This window comes from Triplophysa rosa, linkage group LG4, assembly GCF_024868665.1.
Source record: "Triplophysa rosa linkage group LG4, Trosa_1v2, whole genome shotgun sequence".
Lineage (NCBI taxonomy): Eukaryota > Metazoa > Chordata > Actinopteri > Cypriniformes > Nemacheilidae > Triplophysa > Triplophysa rosa.
This window is the reverse complement of record NC_079893.1, coordinates 13,853,322-13,866,482: the sequence shown is the minus strand read 5'-3', so window position 1 is coordinate 13,866,482 and position 13,161 is coordinate 13,853,322. Positions and strand designations below refer to the sequence as shown.

The window sequence follows — 13,161 nt, the reverse complement described above, 5'->3', positions numbered from 1 at the left end:
AAGAAGGAAATTACAAGTCATCCAATGCTTTATATCGTCGATGCACTCTGCCAATTTGGATAGTTGGAAGGAATCATCTGGTCTTGATGAGATATATAGCTGAGTATCATCTGCATAACAGTGGAAGCTAATTCCATGTTTTCTAATAATGTTTCCAAGGGGCAGCATGTATATGGAGAATAGCAAGGGTCCTAAAACCGATCCCTGAGGTAATCCATAATTTACTTGCGTTAGATTTGATGATTCCCCATTTAAATGGACAAATTGATGTCTGTCTGATAAGTAAGATCTGAACCATTGTAGTGCCTGTCCCTGAATACCGGTATAATTGTGTAAGCGATCTAGAAGTATTTTATGGTCTACAGTATCGAACGCAGCACTAAGGTCGAGCAGGACTAGGAGTGAGATGTTACCTTTATCTGATGCTATAAGCAGGTCGTTTGTAATTTTAACGAGCGCAGTTTCAGTACTATGATGCGGTCTAAAGCCTGACTGGAATTTTTCGTGTATGTCATTATTTTGTAAGAAAGAGCACAACTGAGTGGACACTACTTTTTCTAGTATTTTAGACAGGTAAGGGAGATTTGAAATCGGTCTATAGTTTCCTAGTTCATTGGGGTCTAAGTTTGGTTTCTTGATAAGAGGCTTAATGACGGCCAGTTTAAAGGGTCCTGGGACATGGCCTAGATTAATTGACGAGTTGATAATGTTATAAATGGGCTCAATTGCAACGGGTAATAACTCTTTTAATAATTTAGTTGGTATGGGATCTAATAAGCAAGTTGTAGGTTTAGATGTTGCAATAAGTTTAATTAAATCTTCCTGTTTTATAGGTGAAAAACACTGTAGCCTTTCTTTTGGGGCGATGGTTGGTACTAATTTATAGGACAGACTTGGAGGTTGAGTTTTTACTATTTTGTCTCGTATGTTTTCGATTTTCTCTGTAAAAAAATTCATGAAATCATTGCTACCAAGGTGCGGCGGAATACCCAGGTCAGGTGAAGTCTGTTTATTTGTTAGTTTAGCAACTGTACTAAATAAAAACCTTGGATTGTTTTTGTTAGTTTCTATGAGGTTACGGAGGTGCTCAGCCTTTGCTGCTTTTAGTGCCTTTTTATAACAGTTTGCACTCTCTTTCCACGCAATTTTAAAGACCTCTAATTGGGTTTGTTTCCATTTGCGCTCCAGTTTACGTGTTTCTCTTTTAAGGGCGCGAGTGGTGCTATTGTACCATGGTGCTGCGTTTTTCTCATTAATCTTTTTTGACTTCATAGGTGCGACAGCTTCTAATGTATTAGAGAAAATAGTGCCCAATTTGCTGGTCATGTCATCGAGCGATTCTATATTTATTGGTATGGTTATTAAAGGAGTCAGATCTGGCAAGCTCTTTGTGAAACTATCTTTAGTAGTCGAGGTAATTGTTCTACCCTGTCGATAACGAGTTAAACGGCTGATTTCTGCAGTGCGCAGTGTACATGTTATAAGATAGTGATCAGTGACATCGTCGCTTTGAGGTATAATATCTATATTGGTTAGATCGGCTCCGTGAGATATAATCAAGTCTAGTGTATGATTAAATCGATGAGTGGGTCCATTGATGTGTTGTGTTACTCCAAAAGAGTGTAATAGCTCTGTAAACGCCACTGCTAATGCATCGTTAGCACTATCTACGTGGATATTAAAGTCTCCGACAATTAGTACTTTATCAACGTTAACCAATAGGTCCGATAGGAAGTCCGCAAACTCTTTCAGAAAATCAGTGTAGGGACCAGGGGGTCTATACACTGTAGCCAACGTACAAGAAAGCAATGGTTTTTTACTGTCAATTGGAACAATTATGTTCAACGCAAGCACTTCAAATGATTTAAATTTATGCTCCGTTCTCTGAGTTACAGTAAGAAAGTCTCTAAAGATTGTTGCGACACCGCCACCTCGACCAACCGGACGTGGCTCATGCATATAACAGTAGCTTGGTGGTGTACACTCATTTAGACCGTAATAATCATTTGGTTTAAGCCAGGTTTCGGTAAGGCAAAGTATATCAAAACTGTTGTCTGTGATCATTTCATTTACAATAACTGCTTTTGAATTTAGTGAAGGCCGAACTTTATGAGTTTGTTTTGGTTGTTTATTACATTGTCCTCAGGTTTAATCACGATTAGATTTTTTCTGTGAGATTTCGCTATTTTGTTATTTTGTAGTATTATTCGGGGGACAGACACAGTCTCTATGCATTTGGAAGCAGTAACATTTCTAACAGATGAGTGGGAGGAACACAGACTATGGTTAAAGTTTTGACTTACCGCTGGGAGACGTAGTCAAGCGGTGCGTAGCGTCTTTGAGATGTTGTCAGACAGAAGAACCGCTCCGATGCTGCTGGGGTGCAGGCCGTCAGGGCGGAAGAGCCTAGGTCGCTCCCAGAACAGATCAAAATTATCAACAAAGAGCAGCTTCTGTTCAATACACCATGACATCAACCATTTATTTAGAGCAAATAGTCTACTGAACTTCTCTTCAGTTTTGTTGTTGGAAGCACCGGCTCACACAGCCCTGCGCTTTCTGCTGGAAAGGGGGCTGAGACTAGCAGCTCATTTGCATTTAAAGAGACACACACCAAAACAGCCTGCTTTCCTCACTGGCAAAAATAGACTTGTAGGGCACAGTATAATAAAAGATCTGTGGGGTATTTTGAGCTGAAACTTCACAGACACATTCTGTGGACTCCTAAGATTTATATTACATGTTGTAAAAGGGCTACATTAGAGGGCCTTTAAATTCACTGTGATGCACATTAGATCACATTATGGTTGTCACAATATGCAGGTGCTGGTCATATAATTAGAATATCATCAAAAAGTTGATTTATTTCACTAATTCCATTCAAAAAGAGAAACTTTGATATTAATATTGATATTATATTCATTCATTACACACAGACTGATATATTTCAAATGTTTTGTGAAGAGGAAGATGCGATATGCCAGACCCAACAATGCAGAAGAGCTGAAGGCCACTATCAGAGCAACCTGGGCTCTCATAACACCTGAGCAGTGCCACAGACTGATCGACTCCATGCCAAGCCGCATTGCTGCAGTAATTCAGGCAAAAGGAGCCCCAACTAAGTATTGAGTGCTGTACATGCTCATACTTTTCATGTTCATACTTTTCAGTTGGCCAAGATTTCTAAAAATCCTTTCTTTGTATTGGTCTTAAGTAATATTCTAATTTTCTGAGATACTGAATTTGGGATTTTCATTAGTTGTCAGTTATAATCATCAAAATTAAAAGAAATAAACATTTGAAATATATCAGTCTGTGTGTAATGAATGGATATAATATACAAGTTTCACTTTTTGAATGGAATTAGTGAAATAAATCAACTTTTTGATGATATTCTAATTATATGACCAGCACCTGTACTGGTATAGGCATTAACCATGGTATTTAAAACCATGGTTATTTCATACCATATTGTATTACCATTTATTGAACAAAAAAGAGAAAACACAAAATTACAGATACTTTTCTGATGGCATCATTTAAAAAAAAACATGATTTTTTTGGCCAAGATTGCAAATGCCATGAAATATATTTGTCCCTGCTTTTTTTGCCACACATATATCACAGAGTTATGTTGTTTTACAGATGAACCTGTTGTTAAAGGAGTACCTGGTGTCAGGTGAGCTCTCTGAGGCTGAGCACTGTCTGCGAGACCTAGAAGTGCCACACTTCCATCATGAGCTGGTCTACGAGGTAAGCTGGAACATACAAAAACTATTAATTGTAGCCCAGGATATGTCTTGTTTTCCTAAAACTCTTGATAGTTGGCTCATTAATTTTATTTATTTATATAATTTGTTAAAAGTATCATCTGAATTTAATATCTTAATAAATCAACTATTAGGCATGCACCAGTTAATGAGTCATTGATCAATATTAGCCAATATTTGTCTTAAACTGTATTTGCAGATGAGGCTTTTTAATAGGGCTGAGCGATTAATCGAAATCGAATCGCAATCGCAATGTGCGATGTTGCGATTTGCTAATCGCAAGAGGCTGCGATGTGGATGCAATGTGAAAAAAAAGAAACGCGTCTGTTCCAAGCTCGCTTTGAGTGGCATTCTTGCTAACCAACTGAGTGAGCGCACCTCAGTTATGCCCAGTCAGCACTGCCCTTGCCAACTGCGTAAACGGCAGTCATAAAAAAACAGAAAGCAGGAGAGAGAAAGAGTGGGATTACTCGAGCGTCTCTGCCCTGCGTTGCGCGTCTCCCACATCTCGCGGAGGAACCGTTTAAACTTGAAGCGCGCACACAGCCTGTCATACTCGTACGTTTCTGTCCCATGCGGCGCGTCTCGCGGACGAGCCATTTAAACTTGACGTGCGCACACAGCCTGTCATACTCGTACGTTTCTGCCCCGTGCGGCGTGTCTCCTGGATGCTTATACTTGAATCCGGGCTCCACACCGCAAGTCTTCGCAAGATTTAAGGGTTATAATGGGAGTTGTATTTGTTTTAATGAAAACTATAATAGTGTACACTGGTATTTGAATTCTATTGGTGTTGTGTAATATGGCAGTTGGCAACCTATAGAACAACAGTAATTACTATTTCAATAATACTCAAAACAGCAAAAATGAATTTTGTAATGGTTCTAATGGAAAGTATCACAGTGCCATGGCAACACATTTACAGTGTCTTTGTGCTCTAACACCTATCAAATTAATGTAAAGGATTCTTTTTAAGTGATTTGGAGATTTGGAAAGACGATGTCAGTGAGTCTGAACAATGTACAATTCTAGAGGGTTAAACAAATGTACTACTTCTTGCCTTGCTAGGAAAGTACTGTTTTAAAACATTTAAGGGACTAAGTACTTGTAAATCTATTTAGTAAACCTGTCGCTTAACATAATTCAACTTAAAGTGAATGACCAGCTGCTGACTTTTTTTTAATAAATGACATTTGTTCAAATGCCAAGAATTGTGGGTTATATGTAGCAACAAAGTATAGACTTCTGGCGTCCTTTGAAAGGTTACAATCGAAGGTTGCGTTCAGAGTGTCCTTGATTTTTCTGAAATAAGATGTACTCAATGATGTATGTGTCTGTCAAATGCTTTGGAGGAAGCAGCTTTTGAAATTAAAACACAGCAACAGTCTCTGTCTGGCCTCTGGTCATTTTACATCTTGCTCTTGTTTCTTTGTGACTGACAATTGCACAAGGACTTAACTTTTTCCTTATTTCTTCTTTCTGTTCATTTTATTTCTCTCCTCTTGGTTTCATTTGCTGTTTGATAGGCTGTGATTATGGTGCTGGAGTCTACAGGTAACACAGCATTGCAGATGATGGTCAAACTCCTCAAGGCTTTCTGGCAAACTGGCCTAATTACACTGGACCAAATGAACAGGGTTTGTACTTAAAACATTTTTTTTGATGATGTAGTGTGATTCATTCACTGCAACCAGCAAAGAAAATGTCAAAAAATGGCAGTATGAGTGAATATGAAATTCACCCTGTTTACTTTAATGCATGTTCCTGGCATTATTGTAAACTTAACTGTTTTTTGTCATCTTTAATCATTTTCTAACAACTTACTTATTCATAACATTCTTAATGAGTATGATAACACTAGCAGGCATGCTATGTACATATATTAATGTATGAATGTATCTAACACAGGGCTTTCAGCGTGTATATGATGAGCTGCCTGAGATCAGCCTGGATGTACCTCATGCACACACCATTATGGAAACCTTTGTAGACCTTTGTTTCCAGGAGTCGGTCATCACTAAACAGCTGAGAGATTCCTGTCCAACCAGGTCAGAGACTGCAATCTGCTAAATGATATGTCTGTAAAATATAGTGCCAAATCTAGAAAATAAGACCTTTTAACATGTATAATAGGGTTGTTACGATTCACGATGCGATACGATTCACGATACTGATCTCACGATGCAGGTTTTTTTTTTCAAAGTAAGTTGAAACATTAGGAATGAACAAGTGCCCTTTTATTATTTCTCAAATGCTGCACATTTCTTTGTAAAATAAAAATATCTTATGTCAAATAACAAAACTAAATTGCAAATTTAAAACGAATTCCAAATCAAATAAAAATGAATAATAAAAGTCAACAAACTAATAATACAAAAAACTAACTAAAACTTTTAAAAGCTTTTCCTAACTTTTTTCAGCTTATCCACATTTTCCAAGTTTGCTGTAAACGCAGAGGCCCCTGCTGTTCAAAACATGTATCGCGATTAATTTAACATCTCATCCGACTAGAATCTTCACATAATTGATTTTCAACCTGCTCATGGTGAATCGTTCCATCCCTAATGTACAAGCTTGTGAGAGTGGGTACACATCAAGTCCCCGGCACCTTTTTTTGGCCATCATGTGGAATCTGTGGAGGAGCTCATCGGGGAGTTGGATCGTTCTGATTGGCTGTTCCGGTCAGAGTTGGCATGGACTTGGTGTGTACCCACCCTAATAGGACTGTGTAATGAGTCTTGAGTGTGAATGATAGAATTTAACTGACGGTCTGTTTCTTTGACCAGCAGAGGGCGCAAGCGCTTTGTGAGTGAAGGTGATGGAGGAATCGTGAAAAGCTAGAAGACTTGAGAGCTCTGACAGGCCCCTAATGCCCCGCAGACTGGCATCTCCTGCCACTTTCCTGGTTACTGGCTAGTACTCAGAAATATTCAGCCTCAGAAAAGTTATCAACAAGTAGAGTGACAGTTGAGAAATGCTGTTCTCTCCTCTATTACGACTTTGCTTCATTTATGTATGTGTGTTTGTGCAGCAGAAGTGCTGCAGTAAAAGAAAGAAGTGAACGGAAATCAGCATTGGCTTTTGATAGCCATAAAATATAGTTTGGGTTGAGGGATTCATTTTGCTTTGTTTTTTCAGCTTAATTGCTTTGTTTTTTCTTTAAGTGTTCACTTGTTTGTGTTCACAGTGGTCTCTCAATGTCTTTTTTTTCATGCAGTGTAATGCATAAAATATGAATCACTCAAAAAATGAAAGTATTAAAAGAGTTGTATTATTGAAATGAAGTGCTTAATCATAAATTGTTGGGCCAAAATACATTTTATGTGATTGGAGTCAATTCTTTTTGTTTTCATTTTATTGCATGCTCAGTGGCAAATTTGTCCTTTCTTTCAAATTATTAATAGTTATGTATAAACAACTCATATCCGTGTTTATAGATGTCTCAAAGTAACAGTTTTTTGGGGGGTTAACTGTGACTTTTGTCTGGTTATTGATTATTAATTTGTGATTTTCTCAGTGCTTATTCCTGATTTATCTTAAATGCGTGTCAAAATGTTTCTGGATAGTTCTGGTTCACACATCTAGAGAACTTTTTGTATGCTTTATCTGCCAAAGAATGGAGGAGAGTGCATCACCTCAAGCTCAGGCTGACAACTGGGAGAATGCTGTCTGAGAATGGTTATTTCCCATTTTCATAGCAGGCTTGTTTTGTACCCTCTCTGTTTGTTGGTGCACATCACAACAATCATTTTATCAAACTTTGTGTTTCAGTTGACAACAAAATCAGTTCCGTTGTGTAGGTAGCTACACTTTACAGTATAGCTAACACTGATTTGAAGTGGTAAGCTTAATTTTAGCAAATGCCACTGGTTCAGTAAATGCTCCTTGTATCAACAATGAAAAACAACATCTATATTCAACCAAAAAATATTTTTTACATCGGATCTGTTACTTCACGGGGACACTTTTTCAAGGATTTTTCCCCAACCGTTTCAGACTCTAGCATTGAAAAGACATTTTGACACCAATTATTTCAATAAAATGCAAAATGTTCATGTGCATGTTTCTTTGTGTGCATTTCCATACTTTTTTGTGCAAATATTTCAAATTCCAGAATTATTCGTAGTCGTCCTGCATTGAGAGAAATTCTAAATGTATTTTTAAAGAATTTGTTGGAGACTGGCACAATAAAAATGCACACCATTCTGCATTAATGTGCCAGTTCTTGGCAACCGCAAATAGGATACAATTTGGTTGAACTAGATAATTATTAATATATTTTATATACTCTGTATTTAATATACGACCATGTCTAGTTATTTCTCTTTTTCCCTTAGGTATATTTGTAAAACGAATTAAATGATGTATTGTAGCACCTTTCCTTAATTATTCAGTCTATTTGCATAAAGCGTCTGCTAAATACCTAAATGTATATTTTGTTGAAGATTAGTAGTTTTGTTGTTCAGCCGTTTGATAAATGGATCACAGGCATTGTTTTCCCACCACTGTCCAGATGGTGGCGGTAATGCATGGAAGCTGTTTGTCAACACGTAGTAAACATAATATGAAGAAGAAGAGAAAAAAAACCGAGCATACAGTACGTTTATGTGTAACTGTTGTTTATTTTATCATGTAACGTATTTGTTTTATCTTGTTCATTGCACACACACGTATCAGTCACACAGTAATGCTAAATGAAAACGTTTAGATTTTTCTTTCGTTTAATTTATCTAATTTTATGTATGAGGACGCTTTATGACGCTGCTTGTCCTGCTCTCCAATGAATCGAAAGTTGTATTTCGTGTCTAGTGTAAATTTCATTCCTTGTTTACTTTATTATAAAGCAAAATAAGGACTGGTTATTTAGAGTATTGATGTTTGTTTTACAGTTTAGACTCCAGTGTATTGTATCCTTGAATCAGTCCCATTTGCCTCCCACTAATGTGTTAATGTGTTACTATTTTAAAGCTGAAACCAACGACAAGAGCCGGAGCAGTATCTTTCAGAAGTCTTTTAAATAGCAGAAACCGAAGATGTGATAAAGATGAGTAACCCTGCAATACGCAGCCCAATGTACTTTACTAAAGCCAAAGAGGAGGAAAAGCTCTGGATAGAGGGAAAGAAAAAAGAAGACATCCAATCTCTTACTGGACAGGAGGCCAAAGACTTTTACCAAAGCCTGCTACAAGATAGCAGTGAAGGAAGACCAAGAAAGGCACGTGATGTGACAACAAGGAGAGTGAAAAGAGGAGCAGGTAGTGATGGATTTCATATAAAGTTAATAAGAAACACGACAAAGGTGATAAAATATAGGCTATACTTTGAGTTAACTGATTGTTAGATAATTGTCTGCCAAACACAAAACGTTAAATATTTAAATAAATTTCTATTTATGAATCACAGTAGAAACAACAGCATTTCGGAAAATGAATAAACAAAGGACAGTACTTTAAATAGTTTTTTTAAATAGATTGAAAATGTTCATTCTTTATGTTGTGACATGAGGGCAAAATCGAAGAAGAGGAGCGGGACGAAGATCAGAAGGTGGTCAAGTCCGAACGGGTGGCACCCCAGAGCGCAGTGGTCACAAACTTCTACAATATGCCCAGGAGGGCAATATCCAGGGCCTAAGGGACCTTCTGCGACATGGCTGTGACGTCAACTTCCGTGACGATTTTTTCTGGACAGGCGTGATGTGTGCAAGTCAGGCAGGGAAGACAGAGGCTGTTCGGCTGCTCCTGCAGCACGGAGCTGCATGGGTGGGCGTAGTGGACAAACAGGTGTGTAAAAACTGATTGATATTCCAATTGGTTTTAATATTATTTTATAAAACAGTCAGTTCTGGTGCTTGATTCTGATTGGTTGAGCCGAGTTCTAAGATGTTATAAAATACCCCCATTTATAACTGTTGACCGCATTACATAGCCTAAATAACTTTATATACTTTATTTTATGAAAACTTGCTACGCATATGGAATAACCGTTTTATAAAAGTAATAAACCCCGCGAAGCAGTGGGTTACAAGTGCATTTTAGAACAGCTAAAGGGGTTTTTCACAACGCCCTTAGCTGTTATAAAATGCACTGTAACCCACTGCTTCTTAGGGCTTATTGCTTTAGTAATACACTCTGCACAATGCAGATTTGTATTTTCTCTTATCCTCCACATTCCTTTACACTTCACACTTTTGTTTCAATTTAAATGTGCTGTATATAGCCACTGCATTACCTAAGGCCAACCATTTGGTTTACATTCTGGGTTTCAGTCTTTATTTACATTTTTGCATTTTGGCCGACACTTTTATCCAAAATTTTGTCGCCTTGGAATCATAGGATTCTATCTGCGTTCGGAGTAGTTTTGAGAGATTGAGCTTCAAAGTTTAATTCATATAGCAAAAATGATATGAGGAACAAATCTCTTTCATTCGTGAAAAAGACAGAGACCCTAAATGTATTCTAAATGTACAATATCAACAGTTTCTGAATTTGTAAATGGGGATTTTGGGAACAGATCAAATGCAGATAGAACCTTCTAATTCTGAAAAATCACTTTCTTCTGGTTCTATCTGCAAAACATTCATTAAAGCAATGCATTATCAAGCAACACAAACAAACATTGAAATTAGTGTTATAATAATGTGTAAAAAAGATACATTTACATGGTTTTTATGACATTTATTTGATATTTTAGGACACTATTTTCTTGTTTAAGTTAAGCATAAAAGGCTGTGCTAATTGTTGTATCTAAATGTTTTATGGTTGGGGCTGGTAAAATGACCTTATAGAGATGATTATGACTGAAATAACATGATGATGTTAATTGTTGTAATTAAGACTGTTGACATTGTTGACTATTTGGCCTTAATGGCTTAATATTGTACAATTTAAGGCATTAAACGCAGGAATTAGGAAACTAGCGCTGTTGGCTAGTATTGTGTCTATAAATATAAATATAAAAACTCCTTAACAAAACCTAAAACAAAACAGAAAAAATACTGTAGTTTGAGATGCTCTCCTTGACAATAGTATCAATAAAGCAGTCAATCTTGAGGTTTCTTTTAAACATTGTTTTGCATTTAGCTTTGCCTTTGTCATTTATTTTGTCACTCTCTTTGTCTACTGTTTCGGTATGCAGGGCAGAGATGCCCGGGATTTGGCCGTGCAGGCAGGTCACCATGACGTGGTGAGAGAGCTGGAGCAGTTTGGTGTGTCAGAGAGTGCACCAACTGCAAATGGAACAGACAGGTTTGACCTTGAATAGCTTTTTTTTCAAAGTCTGTGTGCCTATAACTTTGGTTTTCAACAATTCACCTGGAGAGGTTTACAAATTTAAACACTTACGAATTTAAACGTTATCATTATTACAGTGCTGTGTGATTTTTATATCATTTGACAGTACAAGTAATTCAACAGTGTTTTTAAAGCAAATATTTTTTTCGACACAAGACCGAAAAAATGTATCTTTATGTAACACTTTATGTCTGTGTGTGTTCCAACAGTGTTCGTTCTCAGTGGTGTAGTGTGTGTGCTGTGCATTACACAGACAGCACTCAAACACACAACAGGTCCACGCTGCACCAGTTCAGTGAGCTCCGTCCCCCATCCACCCCGCAGTACTGCCTGCCCTCTACCAGCAACAGTTTTAAAATGATGCTCCGCTTGGGATGGGACCCCTCTTCCGGTCTTGGACCCTCTCACTCCGGCCGCAAAAATCCAGTCAGCACAGTACTTAAGAGGGACCAAACTGGCTTCGGTTATGGAAGGACCCCACAGCCTAAAGTCACTCATTTTCAGGCTAGAGATCCTCAGGCAGTGCAGCATAAACCTAAAGAAAAAAGAATGAGACAGGAGAGAGGATCAAAGCTCAATGCTAAAGAACTAAAGAGAAAAGAGGAGAGAGACAAAAGATTGGAAAGAGACTTCCGCTCTTCATTTAATTTTGACCTCTGAGACCCTAAACCTTATACTGGGAAGTAGCTGCTGAAGCTGAAGCTTGTTACTTGAAAGCCACAAGTTCATTCAACCATAAAGATTGTATAGTATCAGCCAACTGCTGATAGCTGGATTACAGATTTTGTTATATATATTAAGTGGTTTGTACTAAGTTTGTCAATAAATTATTGTAATAAATACTCATGATTTTATTTGTTTATTTTGTTGTCTTTGTAATCCATTTTGTTGAATGCAAACAGAGGAATTTGGTTGATGGCCAAGGTGCTATTTTCCTTTCAGCTAACAAGATAATGATTCAGTCAATTTCAGAAATGAAAACAAATAGAATGTTGTATATATTTTTTATATTTTACATGCACAAAAATGCACTGATTTATACAGTAGTGGCCAAACGTGATCTTCAGTGGGCAGATTTGTACAATATTTGACAGTATTAGATACAATTATTTGGAAAAAATAATTTGTGTGTTGTCTTCATGGGGGCTGTTTTTATTTGACAAAGTTCAAAAACTTTATTCTGGTATAATCTGGTATAGTTTATTTATATGTGTGTGTGTGCCCTCATCTCACAAATTAATTTCTTTGTGTTAGTTTGTGTGTTCTGCAACTGTGTTCAGTTTTTATGAATTTACTAATTATATGTTTGTGTTTAGGTAAAATTATCATTTTTTTGTTTCACTCTGTGAACTACTAACAATATTTCTCCCAAATATTTAATAAATATAATAATTATTTATATATTATAAATAAATATTGTTTGTATTTGCAGAAAACTGGAAAATTCTGTAAAAACAACAGATGATCTGTATTTCTACAGACCTCAAATACTGCAAGAAAGTTCATATTCACTTTTAAGCAATACAACAGGAATATTATGTGTTCAGGAAAAGTAAAAAAATGTATGCGATAACCTTGATTTTTATCGTTGTTTTCATGTGTCTTGTCATGCTGTCAGTCTTTCACATTGCTTTTGGATGACTTCGTCACTCCTGAGGTTTGATTTTGTTGAAATTCAACAGACACTGGACTGGAGTGGCCACAATACATCTAGAAATGCTGATTAAATTAAAATTTGGAATAGTCTCTTAATTTTTCCCCGGCTGTACAACCACTTACAGTAGTGTTCAGGTGACAAACTTAGAAAAAGTAGCCGAATCTTACACTGCTCAGATATTTATTAAAAAGAAAAATGATTTGACCAAAACAAAGGATTAACGATCATCCGGTTTAATTTTTGTTAATTCAATTTTTAAAAATCTTATATAATTTAATTTTAAAGATATTTGTTTAACATTTTGAATTGGTTATAAATTTTCTGTTGGTTGTATTCTGTTCAAACGAAATGGTCTCTATACTTAAGATTAACTCCAAAAATATACAGAAAGTAAAATCTGATCTCCTGATCTTATGCTTGGCTCTTACTACCAAGGTACTATAAT

At 36.7% G+C, this 13,161-nt stretch overlaps 2 protein-coding genes across 3 annotated transcripts in view; both read left to right on the top strand.

Annotated features, from left to right (window-relative positions):
• The window catches only part of pdcd4a (programmed cell death 4a), a 35,303-nt gene extending 27,500 nt beyond the window's left edge, over nucleotides 1–7,803 (top strand). Inside the window, exons 9-12 of one of the 2 annotated variants that reach the window (XM_057330855.1) lie at nucleotides 3,646–3,753; nucleotides 5,297–5,407; nucleotides 5,679–5,818; nucleotides 6,557–7,803. In XM_057330855.1, the coding sequence (XP_057186838.1) occupies nucleotides 3,646–3,753; nucleotides 5,297–5,407; nucleotides 5,679–5,818; nucleotides 6,557–6,611 (414 nt within the window). In that variant the 3' untranslated portion in view covers nucleotides 6,612–7,803. The remainder of the gene's footprint in view (nucleotides 1–3,645; nucleotides 3,754–5,296; nucleotides 5,408–5,678; nucleotides 5,819–6,556) is intronic. The other variant, XM_057330856.1, reaches the window with a different exon arrangement.
• Nucleotides 7,804–8,202: 399 nt separating this feature from the next.
• Nucleotides 8,203–12,380, top strand: gpank1 (G patch domain and ankyrin repeats 1). Its single transcript, XM_057330857.1, has 5 exons — nucleotides 8,203–8,367; nucleotides 8,739–9,025; nucleotides 9,276–9,550; nucleotides 10,905–11,014; nucleotides 11,269–12,380. The coding sequence occupies exons 2-5, from the start codon at nucleotides 8,815–8,817 to the stop codon at nucleotides 11,717–11,719; spliced, it is 1,047 nt and encodes a 348-aa protein (XP_057186840.1). The 5' UTR covers nucleotides 8,203–8,367; nucleotides 8,739–8,814; the 3' UTR covers nucleotides 11,720–12,380.
• Nucleotides 12,381–13,161: the final 781 nt, after the last annotated feature.

What these genes read in the sequence shown, in the direction of transcription:
- gpank1 (XM_057330857.1), top strand. Translation starts at nt 8,815, where the DNA reads ATGAGTAACCCTGCAATACGCAGCCCAATGTACTTTACTAAAGCCAAA. An exon ending in TGGGCGTAGTGGACAAACAG is followed by an intron (nt 9,551 to 10,904) that starts GTGTGTAAAAAC and finishes TTCGGTATGCAG; the next exon opens with GGCAGAGATGCCCGGGATTT. An exon ending in ACTGCAAATGGAACAGACAG is followed by an intron (nt 11,015 to 11,268) that starts GTTTGACCTTGA and finishes GTGTTCCAACAG; the next exon opens with TGTTCGTTCTCAGTGGTGTA.